The sequence below is a fragment of the Drosophila navojoa genome, chromosome 4, assembly GCF_054131105.1.
Source record: "Drosophila navojoa isolate 15081-1374.11 chromosome 4, UAZ_NAV_1.0, whole genome shotgun sequence".
NCBI lineage: Eukaryota > Metazoa > Arthropoda > Insecta > Diptera > Drosophilidae > Drosophila > Drosophila navojoa.
In genome coordinates, this window is record NC_142892.1 from 3,906,193 (window position 1) to 3,924,554 (window position 18,362).

General features: G+C 48.5%; 1 protein-coding gene across 8 annotated transcripts; it reads right to left on the minus strand.

The window, feature by feature from the left end:
* Positions 1-14: 14 nt before the first annotated feature.
* On the minus strand, positions 15-18,277 carry Dhc64C (dynein heavy chain, cytoplasmic). 8 transcript variants are annotated; one of them, XM_018100981.3, is made up of 15 exons: positions 17,906-18,277; positions 16,244-16,818; positions 15,351-16,185; positions 14,687-15,290; positions 14,520-14,625; positions 13,929-13,967; positions 13,633-13,788; positions 9,526-13,581; positions 9,411-9,437; positions 8,190-9,342; positions 6,018-8,126; positions 4,558-4,756; positions 4,038-4,155; positions 368-3,972; positions 15-307 (listed from the first exon to the last, which is right to left on the minus strand). In XM_018100981.3, the coding sequence occupies exons 1-15, from the start codon at positions 18,147-18,149 to the stop codon at positions 142-144; spliced, it is 13,992 nt and encodes a 4,663-aa protein (XP_017956470.1). In that variant the 5' UTR covers positions 18,150-18,277; the 3' UTR covers positions 15-141. The 8 variants fall into 8 exon arrangements, with proteins under 8 accessions (XP_017956470.1, XP_017956471.1, XP_017956475.1 ...); XM_018100982.3 differs by lacking the exon at positions 4,558-4,756 and adding an exon at positions 5,648-5,843; XM_018100986.3 differs by lacking the exon at positions 13,929-13,967.
* Between the last annotated feature and the right edge of the window lie 85 nt (positions 18,278-18,362).

An 18,362-nucleotide genomic window follows, 5' to 3' on the forward strand; every position in this document is an offset into this window, starting at 1 on the left:
CCAAGATTGCTCTATTTGTTGGGGTTGTTAGTTATGTGAATATATATTTAAAATTGTTGATTGGAAATAAGGGATTTGGTTTTCAAAACTGTCTAGGGATTATATGATTAACGTATACAATATTTTATATGGTTATTGATATTAATTCAAAGCCGTAGAGGTCAACACGGCCACGCCACGCTCATAGAAGCTGTGCGAATCCTGGCCAGCGGCCACAGCCAAATCCACCGTGAAGAGCAGCTCCGTACGAGTGGAGTTCAAGTAAACGGGCAATGTTAGTTTGCTTACCCGCGGCTCCGACGAGATTCTGCAAAGCGAAACAATTAATCAAGCATAAATAAATTCAAGATTTTGTGGGGATACTCACTTGATCCACTTCAGTATAGTTAAGGGCAAATCCATCATAATTGTCGAGGCGAGTAGCAATTCGTTGTTCTTGCACTGGGCGCCTTGCAGCTTGAGTCCGGTGACACCAAAGCTACTGTCCTTCTGGTCGGTCTTCAGACCCGCATCGGTAATGGTCACATCCAGAGCGAGCTCCTCCAGCGACCAGCTGTTGGCTTGAGCCACACACTGCCTGGTGGCCGTGATGTAAGCTTCCGGGTTGAGCAGACCGCCCAGCCATACGGGGAAGCCCTGCAGCTCCTTGGCACCAGCCTGCGAGACGAGCTGTGATACCTTCTGCAGTTGCTGCACACGCATGCTGAAGTCCGTGATCCACTGGATGACGGTGCAGCCCATGGGCACTGTGTAACGCTTCCAGCCCTTGGGTATAATGCCACGCACCAATTCGGACAACATGGAGCGATGGTGATTCGTTTGCTTCTTCTCACCCTGGCAGATCAACACGACATCCTGTAGATCGGAGATGACCGTCTGGAGAAGACGAGCACCGCTGGTCACCTCGCGCTCGAAGTAGCGATATAGCGGATCCTTAATGTTCTCCACGGTGCGCTTGAGTACTTGCAGACTCTTCGGCAGAAGCTCCAGCCAGGCGGTGGCCGAGTTGTGTAGCGTCTTCATCCAGGACGGGCGGCCATCCTCGCTACGTGCCACGGCCAGTGCAGATTGCTCCGACTGCTCCTCAACGCTGTAGGCCAACTCATCGTCATCCTCCAGCTGCTGCATCTTGAGCAGCTTGCTCACCAGATCTGTGCCTCTAGTGGTAAGCAGCACCTTTTCGGCATTGTTGGGCAGACCCAGCCAGGAAGGTGTCTGGCGATCGGTTAGATTCTCGATCCACTTCAGGAAGTGATCACGGCGAGTTCCATCCGGCATGGTAATGTGTCGCAGTCCACCCGAGGCGCCGTCCACATTGGCAACCAATGCGAAGTCAGCCTCGAAACTGCGTGCCGTAAAGAGTTTCTTCAGGAAAGACGTGAGCAGACGCTGATCGAAATCGTTGTCAATCTTGCCTCCGTAGATGGACTGGGAGAGCAGAGTGACCAGTGCATCCCATGGCACCTTCTCTGGTGGCAAATTGGTACGTCCCATGGCCGTGGTGTCGATCCACGTATCCAACGTATCGCAAGCCACTCGCAAGTCGGACTCATTGAACTCGTACTTCTTGGCCCAGCCGAGAGGCACATAACGCAATCGTTCCTGAACGATGGCATGGAACCAGGCCAGCAAGAAATAGAGTCGAGCACGCTCACTGGGCGTCTTCATCATGCGGGCCGCGGGCACCGTCGAGAAAGTGCGCAACAGATTGGCGCGAATGCCTGGCGGTGGTTCAAAGACGAAGATGCGACCGGCGCGTAGAAGATTAACTGGCACCTTGGGATTAATTTCCATGGTGAGGAAGAGGCGGAAGCCGGAGTGTGGCTGCAGCGAGTGCATCTTCTTCTCCAACTGTACCAACCATTGTGGCGCCAGGTGTACGTTCTTAAGCAGCACCCAGCGACCTGTCTTGCAGGCCATGTTGATGGCACGCTCAGCCTGGTTGAAGCCCTCGGCCGAACCGATGGCAATGCTCGAGATTTGTTTGTTCTGTTCGGCAGCCAAATCATCCACACGACCCGATGCATCGAAACCGGGCACAGAGCATAGCAAAGCTGGCGTATTGCAGTTCAACTGCTTGTCCACCACGGCCGCAAAGTCCAGTTCCTGCTCAGCATTTGGCATATAGTCGACGCCCAGCACTGTGTTGACCACATTGTGGGCAGCGGCAATAACGCGATCCGGTCGGAAGGCCTGAATGAGCAACAGCTGATGCACGGAGCTGGCAATGGCGCTCAGTGCCTTCGATTCGTCCCACAGCTGGGGCACGCACTGCTCCGGTGAGCTCTGCTGCAACCAGGCGCCAAGTTCAGGCATGGAGCGCACCTTTTCTACCAGCTTGCGGAAGATGGGCAAACGGGAAGCCAAGCGATTAACGCCCTCGATCTGCTCGCTACTCAATCCCTCAACATGTGTTGGATTAGTCAATAGGCCCTCACGGCTGCGTAGGAAGAAGTTGAACTCTGCGTCGAGATTAGATTCTCCAGTGCCCTTCAGATGGATCTTGCACATGAGCAGCGCAAAGGTGAGGCGATCGTTGTGCAGCATGCCACGTGCAACACGCTCATAGCACACCTGGAACAGATCCCTGGTCACGATGCCCAACCGTTCCGAGTGATCGGTGCGACCTTCGAGACGTGGATTGTTGTATAGCACAGTGGAGAATATGTCAAGGAACATCTTGAGCGAGTACTGGTAGAGGAAGTGGACCTGGTTCAAGCTGTCCATCGTGAAGTACATGTTGCTGCACGCCACAGAGAGCGGCAGATACTGCTGCGACACCGTCTCAATCTCGGCTATCACCTTGTCTGTCTCATCCACCTTCTGGTTGATGTCGTATGCCTCCTTTTTGAGTGTCTCCAAAGTTGTGATGACCGAATCGTCATCCAGAATCTTGCCCTTGGCATCGTTCAGTGCTTGCAACAGACTCTTCTCCAACTGACGCAGACGCAGACGGAACTCGCCTTGGAGCTTCAGCAGATCGGAACGTTTCTCATCAATGTCTGGACGCTCAGCCTTCAGCACTTGGTTCAAACACTGCGATTGCAGCGAGCTGCGCGTCACTGTGAAGTTGACAAAGGTCACCCTCGAGCAAATATCGGGCGGGAATTCCACAGTTGGATCACGCGTCGACAGGAAGATGACAAAGGATGGCGACAAATCGATGTCCTGATCACCCAGCGTGATGAGCACACGGCCGCCAGTGCGACGCAGCTCACGATTCAGCACCGGATTCAATATGGGATCATAGTTCTCAACATCCTGCACAAGCAAAGGATTACCGAAACGCAGAGCCGACTCCAGATTCTTGCGGAACGAATCGTCCAAGAAAGAGGTCTTTGTGATCTTCTTGCCGGCGTACTCATTCAACAGGAACGTTGTGGCCTGTCCCGAAGGATCAATGATCAACGGATAACGGTTGAAGCGCTTCAGCATGATCGCATTCTCCGTGCACAGATCGTCCGAGGGCAAGGCATTCGCCTGCCAGCGCAAACGCTCATCCGGATTGGAGAGGTACTCTGTGCGTGCAATGTCCGCTCGGTATTGAATGCTCGCCGACTGCAAATGCTGTGACCAGGTGGTAAACAGATTAAGACGATAATGCTGATCAAAGTAGCCGCCATACGCTATGAACGCTGCCGACAGCAGCACATCGCCCACAATTGTGGACATTTGGGACTTGAATGTCTCGCTGGTGGACTCCCAGCGCTCGCGTTCAATGTTCAAGCTCTTGAGCAGAGCAATCGAGCGATCCACCTTGGCCTGCACATTCTCCAGATCTGTTTTGATGGCCTGCGCCTGGGAAATGAGCTGAGCATATTCCTCCTTGTAAGCAGCAATGCTGCGTTCCAATTGCTCCACCAAATCCTTGGTCTCCTGTGCGCTAGCCAAGTTCACATCGGCCTGCTCTTCCAATGAGCGCAGTTCCTCGCGCAACGGCTCCACACGCTTCAACATGTCTGCGTATTCAATCTGGGAAAGGTAAAGACATTATAAATTATCTGGTATATACTCTATATGCACTATATAATATTTACCTGTGCGATGGCCCATTTAACCATGGGACCGCAAGCCATACTCGCACGATTGACCTTCTCAAAGTTGTAGTCAGGATTGCTGAGGTACTTCGACTTCATCTTCTCCCGAACCTCATCGCTGTGAAATTCCCAAATTAATCATAGATCAGAGATTATTAATTGTTATTAACTCTTGGGACTTTTCGGGTTATACTGGTATGAATTGAGCAAGCAAAGCAGTTTGTTATTATTGATCAACGCAAAAATTTAACCAAAACCAATTAAAAAAAAAAATAAATAAAAACAATGAAGTTTTCCAAATTAAAGCCAATTACCAGTTAATATTAAAGATTAGGAGCAACATAAATAATATTTACAGACAACGCAGCTCGCTTAATCATTCACAAAAACTACGGGAAAAACAAATCTCTATAGAATAATTTTCTACTCTTCAGTAAAAAAAAAAAATATCAAGGAAAAATTAAAAATCAATTCGAGAACAAAAAAGAAAAACAAAATGTAAAATTTGTTTCATGCTTACGTTATGTTCTCGGTACCGAAGTTAGATACAATTGAATTAATGAAATTTTCACGCATTATCACTGCGCGTATCGATTTCCAATCGGTCGCATTCTCGCCCAGCAGCAGGCAAATCGACTCGAGTGCCAATTTAACCACCGACGGTGGATTCGCCATCGTTCGCACCTCAACGAGTTGCTGTTTGCGTATAGACTTCACAGCTATTGGTGGTTTCGATTGGGTTGGTTTGGTGGTTGGGTTAACATGAAGGATCAGAATTATTATAAACGATATGCAGCACAACGATATGGACACTTAACTGTTAAACTCGTACAAACTAGCCTAGCAAATGCTACGTTATGTGTTTAATTATATAATCGTTATTCAGATATATGGGCTATTCCAGGATATGACAATATTAGTGACTGTTCCTGCAGATATCATGATATGGCTTATGATGCCAAGATATAATAAGAAGCCGAAAAGCTTTGATCATATATACAATCAGAATAACGGACATTGATCAAGACTATAGAATAATTTGTAGGTCTAAAACATCGTATATATTAATTTAAAGTAAATTATTTTTTCTGCTGCTCTGCGACATTCTCTTTCCCTCTAGAGTTTATCTTTGGATTATCATTTAGTTTATCCTGGAAAAGTCCATGTGAACCAGACCATAAGATCTAGAGCATTGACCTATAGCGTAAATTAATCAACAATTCTTAACGACTTCTTTAGTTTACAGCTTATACACATGATATTTAACATTATGTTTAAGGTTATATATAAAATATATATCGTAAGTTAAGATATTTGCCAGTGCATTGCGTATGCAAAGTGTTTGTGTGTAAATGTGTGTGTGTATGTGTAGTAGTAGTGGTAGTAGATATACGATTATATATATATTGCAGTTGTTTAGTTATGTTATAGAATATTTATATAAATATATATATATATAGTATATGGGGATATATGATGCCAATTAGTGTCACAATACGGCACAACAACCTGAGATGATTTGACGTTAAGTGATAAATGCGATAAAATGATGGCTATATATATTTATATCAGATATCAGGTGGCATAGAGAGATATTGAGAGTTGCGTACGTGATCTTGTCTGTCTCCAAGTTAACAATCGACGATATGAAACTGTCTTTAACGAGTATGCCGCGTATGGCCTTCCAATCTGTGGCACTCTCATTGAGCAGCTCGCAGACCGATTCCAGAGCCAGTTTCACGACAGCGGGCGGATTTGCCATCGAACGCACCTCGGCCAGGTGTTTCTTTTTAATCGAGCTAACGGCTAACGATTGTGCGAATTGTGTTTGTGTATAGATTGGTGTTGGTGTTTGTGTTTGTGTGTGGAAGTATTGATTTAAATATTATCATAAAGGTATTATAACTAGACTTAGAGGCAATACGTAGTTATAGACTAAATATCTGACCCCTCCCGCCCCTTGGCATCCGAAAAACTTACCTTGCTGTGCTTCGATAACAGCGGGCTCCACCTGGGCCAGATCTGCCATCACATACTTGCGCTTCTCTTCGATTTTGACCGTTTGATCGGCTAGACGTATTTGGATCTCTTGGGACTGAATCTTCTTCTTCTCCGCCTCCTGTTGATCCTGGAACATTTGCTTCAACTTCGCATTGGCTGCCTCGTTCTTTGCTTGCAGCTCCTGTTTCTTGACTGCCAGCGATTTCTGCATCTCTTCCACCTGCTCCACGGTCTCGGCAATCTTGTTGAGACCCACGTTCAAGTGCAGCTGCTGCTCCTCCAGATCGCTGCGCTTTTCATTGTACAGCTTCACAAAGTGATGGATGAAGTCCAAATAATGACGTGGAGTGACTGCCATGGTACGTCCACCTCTCTTCGCCAAACGAGCGTTGGCCTGGTGTAGGGTCTGGTGCACATAGACGCAGCTGTTGATGACAGCATCGCGATGCGTGGGATTGGCGGGCACCAATGGACACACAGAGGGGAAGAAGTCTGGTGGCGACCAGTTCGGCTTCTCGAGGTCGACACGCGTGGTGAACTCCTTGCCCACCTGGAACAAAGCTGAGTCTGACCAATCACCGAACCAATTGAGCACACAACGATTGAACAAAGCCGGTGAAGTCGCTGCGCGATCCTTGAGGCCATCCGTTGAGGGATTCATGGTGAAGACAACGTGCAAATTACGCATCACCTGCTGTGTGAACCACTTGTACAACTCATCGCTGGAATCGAGCATGAGACCTTCACGCTGAGCGCCCTCCTTGCACTGCGTCATCAGAGTAGTGTACTCGTCGCCCTCGAAGAGGCCTGGCACCTCGCCGTTAGCCAACAAAGTGTTCATGCGTTCAAGGAAGCCAGAGTCCAGGACATTTGATTCGTCCAATATAAAGGCGATTTTCTCGTCTTTGCAACCAGAGCGGCGCAGCACGCAGCGCAGATCCTCGTCAAAGTCCTCGCTCGTATATTTGTTGTGCACCTTGATCTGGAATATAGACAGACCATTCATCCAGGCCACGAAGCGGGACAGCGTCGTCTTGCCGGCACCGGATACACCAATGAGCAACAGGTGACCCTGTGGCTGGCGGAAGATACGGTCGATGCGAAGTACATGATCCAGAACTTCGTCGAATAGCACAAGCGGCACGTCTAGCTCCTCCTCGTAGAAGACCTTTAGCCGTGCACGCACATAGTCGCGCAGCTCCTCGCGATTCACTGGCATATAATCCTTCGATAGCCAATTGCTGTACAGGATGGGTCTTTGCAGTGCCTCCTCCTGATTGATGCCTGGGAAGTGCTTGTGGCCAACGAGATCAATGTTCTCATTGGTCCAGCGACGCTCGGAATCATCAACCAAACGATCCTGGAATAGACGCAATGCCTCGTGAGCCCATAGACGTACCAATCCCTCCACGGGTAGCGAGTCCAAGGGTCTTATGGCTTCACAGATACCACGCACCCAACGTGTCATTTCACGTGGTGAGTACACATAATGCGGCTGCATGTCCTGTGTAAAGCGGTCCTGCGAGGCCAAATAGAATTCCACCATGGCATTTGTGAGTGGCTCTGCATAGCCGCGCAGCGCAGGCATTAGACGCAGCATGGCACGCGAGAAGGTGCCGTAGATCTGCTTGAGTGATGTCTCTCCCGGATAATCGACGTAAATGATGGGCACATGGCGCAGGAAACGATGCGACAGGGGCTTGCGCCCCGGATCTGTGGGCGGATTACAAGCGCCCACAAATTGAATGCGCTCCAGAGAAACCCAGGCCTGATCGCTGGCACGATAGAAGCCCTTGTGCTCCACCAGCTGGCGTAAGAACGAGATGACACGCTGTGTGCCATACGAATCCATGTCCGGCAAATTGATTTCGTCGCAGAACAGCACCAACCACTTGCCAATCTGCACAGGGGAGAGCACCACGCCATTTGGCGTCTTGCGGTACTCGCAATAATGATCGAATGTCTTCAGCAGCAGCTCGGGTGTTGTTGCCGATGAGAAATTGAGGCCAACCACTTCCATGTCGGGCAGAGCACGCAACGCAGAGAAGAGCGTCATGGTCTTGCCAGAGCCAGGAGGACCGCAGAGAACTATGTGAAAGAGATATTGTTATTAGTATAGGTGCAATTAAAATATATGCTTTTTTTATTTACCCAAGGGCTTGTGCTCCGCTAGCCAAGTGTAGAGCAGCGATTCGTGACGCACTGTGTCCAGCGTGGGCACCACAATATCGGGCGAGGCAACCTTGTGGGTCTCCACCTCGATTACAGGCACCTTGTTGCTCCATGGCACCCACTCACCATTCATGCTCACCTCGTAGTCGATGATCGGTGCACCGGCGGCACCTGGCAGCGGCACAGTGGTAACACTACGCACAAAGTCACCCAGATCGATGCGTACCTTGAGCTTGGCATCGCCAGCGAATGACCAAAGCACCGAGTAAACGAGAGCCTTGGGTATATATTGCTCCAACTGATCGGCTGAGCATGGGAAGTCCGGATGCTGTGCATTAAAGTTGAGCACATTGCGTGCCGACTGATTGAGCATAGAGAAGAGCGAGCTGAGTGCACGCAATCGTGTAAAGTCCATGATATGCTCCTGCTCCATGGCATACTCCAGTGTGCGCACCACAATGCCGTCGCCCGAGAAGAAGGGCTGCAAGAGCAAGGCGATGTCGCGTTGCACCTGCAACGAGGGTGAGACCTCTTCCTCTTTGTCCTTGGTGGTCTTCATCACACCCACAAAGTCCTCGTCGCCATCCTCCAACGGGATGCTACGCAAGCGTGACAAATAGTTTTCAAAGATCATCTCCGTGGAAAGAACATCCTCCGAGAACCAGACCATGCCGCAACGGGAGACAGTAGCGAGCGTGGCAAACTTCAGGTCCTGCACCTCAAACATGACTCGCACATTGGGTGGAAGCGAGAGGCGTTCGCCATTGGGCAACGTCAGCAACTTGTTGTCATCCAGCACAGAGTTGAGATTTTCCACCCACTCGGGATCAACGTCGCCATCAAATATGATCCACTGGCGCTTGTTAATCTCACCACGCACATTGTCAATAATCTTACGCAGAATGTGGGTGAACAAACCATCAGTCCATTCGCGGGTATTCGGATCGAGGACACCATAGAGCGCCTCCTTGGATATAGCTTTGGGATCGATTACGTGAGCAACACCCTCAACGCCTTCGAAACGCTCCAGAGCCTTGAGCAGTGTACGCCAGGCCGTGGACTTGCCAGAGCCCGAAGGACCAACCATCATGAGGCCATGATTGAGATTGGAGATTTGATAGAGTTGCAGCACCTGAATGGGAACACAATATTAGATTAAAAGAATGTCAATGATTATATATTGAATATGAAATTAGTTACTTTGTCGACCCAAGTGGAGCCGAGTCCCTTTTTGGTAGTGGTTAGTAAGCGTGTGTGAGGCGAATCGAATGTTATGACATGGTCAAAGAATAACTAGTGGCCCGGCCACACTTACCTTTTCCATCCAGGCGGCACCCTGTTCATCGCCTTCGCCGCAAACCAGATAGTCCTCCTGGCATACTTTGCGAATCTCTTCCTTGAGGCCCTTCATCTCGGCACGAGTGTAGCCCACATTGGGGAAGACATCGCTGAGCAGCGAGAAGAGCAACGGTATATCCTCGGCCACCAGTTTGGGCACCATGGTCTCACACACCGACTGTATGAGAATCTCCTGCTCGGGCAGATTCTCTGCCACAGAAGCCTCGTCGATGTTCTCCTCACCACGTTGACGCATCTGCTCCTTGATCTTCATAATGCGATCACGCTTCACGTTGCCCGCAGAGATGAGCACTGACTTCAGTGCACGCAGACCAAAGTCGTAATGGCTCTGATTGGACAGCTGCTCGTCACAGAGCTTGAAGAAGGGCACAATCTTGCAGGCCAGCTTTTCGGCTGAGCGAAAGCCTTGCGAGAAGAGCATCACCTCGGCGATAAGCTGACGATCAGGCGTTGTCATAGCCAGAGAGCGGAAGAGCTTCTTCAAATTATCAGGCAGATTGGAACGGCCAGCGTAGCCCGGATTCATGGTTATGAAGATAGCCATATCTGGGGAGACGCGCACTTGCTTGCCCACAAGCTCGACAGTGATGCTCTCCTTGTTGCTGTCCATCTCGTACTTGAGCGCTTCCTGAATTGTTTGGATCTGCTGTGAGCAGGCAGACAGCATGCGCTCCTCCAATCGATTGAACTCATCGAAGCAGCCCCAGGCGCCTACTTGACACAGACCAACGAAGATACGGCCCATGGCCTGGAAATCGAATGTTTCGTCGCAATTAAAGACGAGCACAAAGCGTCCCAGTTGATTGCCCAGCGCCTTAACGGACTCTGTTTTGCCCGTGCCAGCTGGACCGAAAGGTGAACCGCCCAGTCGTGACTCCAACGCTTGCGTCATGGTCAGATAGCAACGATCCGTGAGTGGCGTTTGAACCAGACGATCCTGCACGCCTAGATATTCAAAACCGTAGAAGAAACGGGCATTGGCCATATGAATAGTCAGCTGTTGCAGAACTTCCGTTTGCCGGGGATCAAAGTAGAAGCGCATCTCACACAGCCATTGGAACGACTTTGGTGAGGTCACACCGTTGTTGATCAGACGTCGAGTGACTGTGCGCTTGTGCACAAACTCATTGATAAGATGCTCTAGTTTGCGACGACGTAGCGCCGGTTGCTCCTGTAGTACAGAATCGGCCAAGACATTCAAGGTGTTCTCCACATTGCCAAGGACGCGTTGCATGGGCTTGCTGTTGTTGTTCTCAGAGGCCTGCTGCAAGGCAGCCTCCACGTCCTCAGACCAGAGGATTTGGGCAGCCAGCACGACGATCTGAGCTTGATACTTGTCGCACCATTCCATGTATTTCTGTGGATCAATTTTGCCATCGCGGAACTGCTTGATATCCTGGACAGCCTGGGCCAACAGTGAGGCAAGTGTAAAACGCATTTGCTTTTCCACCAGAGACAGCCACTCGTTGATCTTTGGATGCTCCACTGTGGATACTGGATTGATGAAGTGCACCTCCTCGCCCTCACGCGAAGATATACCCAAGATGACATTGTTCTCCTCGTTCAATAGGATGGCAGCAACTCCGGCAAACATCTTTTTGAAATGCTTTTGAAGGCGAGCAATGTTCTTGCTGTTGCCGATGATCTCCAACAGATCCTCGTCACCCACAAAGTAAAAGCGTGGGAATGACGTACGCTCACGCTCCAGATACTCTCCCAAAGCTTTTTGAATCTTGCCTAGCAGGTCGGCTAGACGTTCCAGTGAACGTTGCACAGCTGGTATATTCAGCACATCCATGACCTTTGGCGATTTGGTCACCTTCTTCATCAGCCCCAGGAATTCTGAGCTAATGCTCTGGAAACGAGAAGTCTCCACGGGCAGCAGTGTCTTAATGTCCGCACTGCCTGAGAAGATGCCCTCCAGATAGACCCAACGACGCTGCACATCGATCCATACATCGAACAGGGCGTTAATACGATTCAGTTTTTCCTCCCAGGTGAGCGCTTCCTCCTCGAAGACCTTATAGTAGGGTGACAGTTTCATGGCGGCCACTGAGTTAATGTGCTCCTTGACCTTGTTGAAAAGATCGTCCCAACCTCGAATGATGCGACACTTGTTCTGATAGTTGATCAAATCCAATTCATAGCTTTGCCAGGATTCGCGCACTTGCTTCAAGAACTCCTCTAGAGCCATCTCTCCCTGAGCGACCAGAATGATATCCTTGACGATTCCCTCGTTCTTCTGCAAGTTGACATCCCACACTTGACCCAGTGTCAGATCGGAGATGACCCAGTTGACACGCAGCTGCTTAGTCAACTGTTTCCAGTGACGCTCCTTCAAAGCATCCGACTTTAGCTCCACAATCAGCATATTCACCTTGATATAGCTCTGGATAAGCTTCTTCACATATTCGTATGACTCGTACATGCGAAGACGAGCAGGCAACTCTTTAAGTTGCGCCATCATAGCTTCCAATTGCTGGCGCAGCTTGCGAGGCTGCACTGAAAGCCATGGCTTCTCGCGCGTCTCATCAATCTGGGTCCAAACCTTGGACAATTCACTCCAGACACCGCGCAGATCCTGCAACTCTTCGAGAGCCACATTCATGCGTTCGGCACTGTTGTTGGGAACCGCCGATTCCTGCAGCTCAAGCGCCTCCTTGGCCTTGGCCACATTGTCGCGTTCCTCCTTGAGGCGCGAGTACTTGCTTTCAAAGATTTGCAGCTGCTGCAGAGCATCATCGGGGCGTATTTTGCCACCGGTGGGTTTGGTTTTCTCCCAGTCATTCAGGAAGTCCACGGTGCGTGTCTCCACGGCCTTATCTTCGGCCACAATCTTTGCCTGAAGGCTTGCGACTTGGGTCTGAATGGCCGTGTCCTTTCGCTTGATTATTTCATTGAAAGCAGACCACTCGCCCTCGATGTTGTCCACATGCAACCAGTTATTGGGAAACTGGAAGCGTTGTCGCTCCAAAATACGCTGAGCCTCGCGGAACACTTCAACCTGCTTGTCCCAGGCAATCATGTCCTTCTTCAACGACTGCACGTATGTAATAAAGCTGACCGCATCCGAGGTGCTGGCCGCTTCGATGCTCTGCATTTCCAAATCAGTGCGCGACTTCGACACCTTGGAATGGAACGTGGTCATCTCGGTGCCCAGCAGAGTGCCAAACTTGCCCAGTGCCTCCTTGTGCCACGAATCGTACTTCAGTGTCACCTTAGCCTGCACCTTGGCGTAATCAATGATGATGGCACCATAAGCGCGACGTGTGTCCGAGGTGTCAAAGGTTGTGCGCGACTGCTTAATGTCGTTGAGGCACTTGATCCACAGATTCACATCCTCGCCCAGGCGGCCGTACAGTGTGTCCGCTTGTAGATCCCACAGGCTTTGATAGCGCAGCCATTCATCTACATAGTTGCGCACCTCACTAATCTTGTGCTCTATTGCGCCATAAGCATTCTCCAGTACCTTGCCATCGGGCAGCTTAGTCAGTAGATTGCGATAGGTCTGCGAGACGGGCTTCTCGAGGCCGACCTGATAGCGTGTGCTCTGCAAGCGCACCTGCGAGGTAACAATCGCTTGCCAGGCAAAGAACTGTTGCATGATCTGGAAGCGAGCCTCCTCAATTGAGGGATACAAATACATCTGCTGATTGGTGATGCGAATTTCGTGCACTGCATTCTGAATTTGTGGCTCTCCCCCTAGCTTGTGTGTAGGCTGTGCTGGGGCGTCTGTGTCCATGGAGGTGTCCACCTCCTTTTTGTTACCCGTCAAAGCCTCGGTCCAGGCTTGAATGCCCGCCTGCAGACGCAAGGCCAGCTTCTTCTCTACCTCCTCATCAAGACGCGTAACCCAAACACTCAGATTGGAATACTGACGTAGGGACAAATCATCGACAGCATGCTGAATCTTCGAAAGAATTTCCACGAAGGTGGCCGCGCTGTAGGGGCATGTTTCTAGCGAGCGTACATCCACATCCAGCTGCTCTTCTACCACTAGCAAGTCATCCACCTAAAAAAAAGTCATTCAGGAAATTGCTTTTTACATACTCGAAACTCTTACCTTCTCCTGGAACTGTGTAACACACTCGGAAAGGCGCAGCACATACGGATCCAGCTTATAAGATTCCCAGATCAAACCGATTCCCTCGGAGACCAGATTCAAGACTTCCTTACGCAGGCCGGCAACCAGAGGTACAATGCTGGCACGATCTTCGATCTGTATGAAATTCAAAATCAAATTAGTATATATCAAGACATTTTGCTAGGGCATAAGTGGAATCTAAATAATGCATGCGGGATTTGAACAATAACAAACAGTGGAGCAATACGTTTTTGGGAGCGGCACAACAACACTACCTTGAATACTGAATTTAGTGCTAGACTCCTATTATTAAGCTGCATGAAAGAAAGGTTGTTGGTATTTTTGGTTGATATAAAAACAGGTTGTACTATGTTGTCTATGTAAGTGGTGAACTGTGTCTGTGGGTGTCTTGTTTGGTGGTGTCGGTAACAAAATTCAAGCTGCACGCCACGCGTAAAGCAATGCAAAAAACAAAGCTAATATTCCGAAAGGAAAACAAATTTATGTTATGCATATGTCCAAAGTTGTTCATACAAAAATGTTTAAATAAGTGAAGAAATTGTTTAAAGAATTAAATAAGTAGTAAATAAATATTAGTTAATAAACTTATCATTGAGAGACGTGAAGCAAACATATGAATATCATTTAAGCTTTAGCAATAGATCAAGAATATCTACATTATATATTTAGTAGATCTCTTTCTCTATGAATTACACAGCTCGTAACCAAGCTTAAGCTTGTTTAATTAGACATATGCATTCAAAAAAGTAAACAGAGCAATTGCTCCAGCTTTGGTGATGGTGGTTGTGTCGATTGATGATGATGGTGGTGTGGTGCAGCGTGTAAGCTAAGTGAGCATATATTACCTTCTCCAAGGTGCGTTCGTAGGTGCGAACGCTTTCAATCAGGGATATTGCATATGGATAAATCTGATTCGCCTGATGAGCTTTGTTGACAATGGTGAGTGGAACTCTAAAAGAGAAAAAAGAAGTTATTTTTAATTAAATATTCAATTTCGTATTCATCCACTCACCTGAAGCCCAGGTTCTTGATGTTGCGCACTTCCTTGGCCAGCGTTATTATCTCTGGCAAAAAGTTGACACGAAGACGCAAAACATTGCCACGCCCAGTGCGGGAACGAGTTGACTCAATGGTAAAGATTCGCCCGGAGCTGCCGAAATTGCGCTCCTGGACCTTGCGAGCCCATTCGTGGAACACTTCAGAGATCGACAATTTGGCGCGGAAGCTATCGCCATCGGCTTTTAGTTTCTGGCCCTCGATATGGGTCTCCCAGCCTTTGCCCAGCACATCCTCGACACGCTTCAGATACATGGTCAGCTGGTTGTCGATTTGACGCGCCCAGATGATGGAGCCCGCAACTGGCGGCAGATCGCGCACCGAGGATAAGCGACAACTCTTGCTTTGCGGATATTGCACCTTAAACTTTTCGTGAAGTGCCTCGATGTCGTCCTTGACACGCTGTATCAGCTGCGTCTGGTACTCGCGAATGGCGCCACGAATGTGCGGACGTACAAACAACGCATTGAAGCGGGAGAATATGCGGAACATCTCGTTTGCGTTCTTTGCGGTGCCCAGTTGGTCGCGCAGATGGGCCGTGATGCGGGTTTCCACACGATCTGCAGATAGCATCCCATAATTAATTTAGATTCAGACTAAATTGGTATTAATTCCCTTACCTATCTTCTCTTCGTAGCGCTTGACAGCTGCTTCCCAGGCCTCGGAACCTTCCTTGGTAATGTCCAAGCAATCCACCTCCTTGACATTCTCGTACGCCAAGTTCACCTCTTCGATGGCATTCGCATCGGCAGCATCCAGACTGTACGGCTGCTTGGTTTCGACGGCGCTGCCATCATCGTTAGCCGCCTGCTTAGTGGGCCTCAGCACACGCAGAATAACCGTACGCAGTTGCTCGTGCTGCCTGCGGAACTTTCGCATGTGCTCCATGCGAGTTTGCAGCTTCTTATGAGCCGGTGACACACGCCACACCATCTTCAGATGCTCGTCACGCTTCTTCTTCACAATGTCACGCAGCAGACCCTGCAGCTTATCATACTCATCGTCCCAGCAGCTAAAGATCTCGAAGCACTGATTCATAACGCGCTCAAATTCATCAAATGGAATATGCATCAGCCGACGGGTGCCAAGCACCTTGAGTAACTGTTGCGACAAGTCCCGCGAGATGGCCTCGATGAGCTTCAGACAGCGCTGGATGGGATACTTAGTGTTGCGCACTTTACGCAAATGCGAGAAAATCTGCTGCACAGCTGGGCGGATCTTTTCCAGCTCTGTTGCAGACAGTAGATCGTTGATCGGGAAATCCTTCATTAGGGGATTATAATCGGCCACAGTGGCCAAAGCCTGCTTTAGGCCTGTGTCCGTGTCAAACGAAACTGTTGCGTGGAAACGCTTGCCATGCTTCAGTATATCCAAGGTAAGAGCAACTTCTGGAGACTCCCGTTTCTCTTGAATGCGATACAATGCGCGTTCCAGATTCAGCCAAAATGATATTTCCTACAGAGAAACATAGATTATTATTAATCTAAGAGAGATTCATTAAATACTTTCGTACCTGCAGCGCAGTGCCAGAACCGGGATCACGATTCAACTTGGTAACTTTCTTGATCTCAGTAATCCAACGATTCACGCCATTTTGCAACTGATTGAGAAACGATGAATCCTCCACTTTGTCACCAAAGTCAACCACCTTGGCCTTACGGTTCTCATCGGCGCACTTGCGTATGACCTGATTGACAACCGGATGGGCAGTCAGCGTAATCTCTGGAATATCAATGTTCTGCTGCAAATGCAACAGGCCCATCTCCAGCTCCGCCAGCTTTTTCTCCACCGATGGTGCCATCTTATCGCCATCGCGATCAGCACGTCCAGACTCTTTGACATAGGACTTGAAGTACGGTGCCAATGATTTGCTAATGAATGCATGAAGCGTCTCATAAGGTGAACCGTCCGAAAAGTTGATCAAACGCAGCTGCGAATGAATCGACTTGTCAGCTTCGACGACCATGCCACGCTTAATGCAGGCCAGAGAAGCCATGCGGCTGTTAGTGAAGTGCACATCGTTGCTGATTTGATAAGACACCTGTTCCTTCTCCTCCTCACCTTCTGCCGGCTGTTCGCTGTCATCCTCTGCGAGATTGAGAGTGAGAGTAAAGGCTGAGTGAGTGTCTGTTCGGCCTGTTATCAAGTTCTCACCTAAACCCACATTTCACTCAATGCCAAATTATTATCTGACATTGGCGTTTAATGACGCAGTCGCAATGTCACTGACACACATTCATTACCAAGGTGTTAACCTTCGAAAATTTAGCGGCCAAGGTGAAACCTTCAAATTTCATGCATTCAAGGTCTGAACCTTGAGCGTGCGTTGCTCCCACATAGCCTGACCCTGATGCGAGGCATCGTTCAAAGTCGCGAGTCAATGAAATGTACATGCGGACGGGCTCAAGGTCGATTCGTTTCCGCAAACAAATCGAAAAACAGCTGTTGCTTTGTTTACAATGCGGCAACCGGCAAGCAGTCGAATATCTGGCCACACTAAATGAGCAACAGGCTGGCAGCACTGCGCAGCTAGTTACTGCGCATGGTCAATAAAACTATAAGGTAGCAAGACTAGTTAGGCAACATTCTACGTTGACGTCACATAATAACATGCGTACGTAACAACCCCAGAAACTTGTTGATCTAGTCTGAGTATATCAATTTGAGTGAAACCTATCATACAAATTGGATACACCAAAATTTTTGTTATGGTTTATGCTTAATGCGTCAATATCAACAGATATTTAAATTTAACATAATTTAATGTGTACCGCACAATATTTTAGTTATTGGAAACTAAGAAACAAGCAACATTTCGCCGCTGATTTGCTTTTGCATATACTTATGACGTCACGCACGGTAACCACACACAATAACCTGTATTTTGAGACTATGAAAGCTGCTTCTGAGTCAGCTGCCATGACGTCATGCGCATTGCGCATAGCAAGCCACGAAAAAATATACAGCAGGCAATTGCCGATTGATTTTTAACAATATTGTTGCGTATGCAAAATGGACTTTAGAGAAATATTTCTATACTCTACTATATTATGAATATATTTTTATAACCGCTAAACCTGTCTCCATATCTGCAAGCTCCAATTAGAACTCTTTTCCAACTGGGCGTCGCCATTTTGTTCAAGTTCTCAATAGTTCCTGAAAAGACATTACTAACCTTTAATGCAATTACGCTGCACATACAGCGCCTGCACTTGCGGATCAGACAGAAACTTGCGTATAGTCTCCTGATTCACTGGATCATTCAAAGCATTATTCAGCGACTCCGGCACAACATCCTCCTCCGGCAGCAAAATGGTAACAGCTTTACGCAAGTAATTTGCAAATGCATCATAGTTGGCTATGGACAAATTAACGGCTGGATCCACCGATGTATCGGTATTGTCCAGCGAATCGCCCATGTTTTGCAACTATTTTTGCACGTTTTTAGATAGTTTATTGTATTAGAATTCACTTTTTCACTACACTAGAGAATTATCACGCCTAGCGAAAAAATGACGTCTGCAGTTTATGGCGAAAGTGCAACGTTCAGATTGCCACATAGTTGTAAACAGTTGCAAAAAGCTTTGTAGAGCATGCAGCCCTGCTTTTGTTGTTGCCACGCAGTCAATAAT

Excerpts from the sequence above, each read along its gene's own strand:
- Dhc64C (XM_018100981.3), bottom strand. The coding sequence starts at position 18,149 with ATGGGCGATTCGCTGGACAATACCGATACATCGGTGGATCCAGCCGTT. Across the intron at positions 13,789-13,928 it reads CACTAAATTCAGTATTCAAG|ATCGAAGATCGTGCCAGCAT; the intron begins GTAGTGTTGTTG and ends AATTTCATACAG. Across the intron at positions 3,973-4,037 it reads TTAAATGGGCCATCGCACAG|ATTGAATACGCAGACATGTT; the intron begins GTAAATATTATA and ends TACCTTTCCCAG.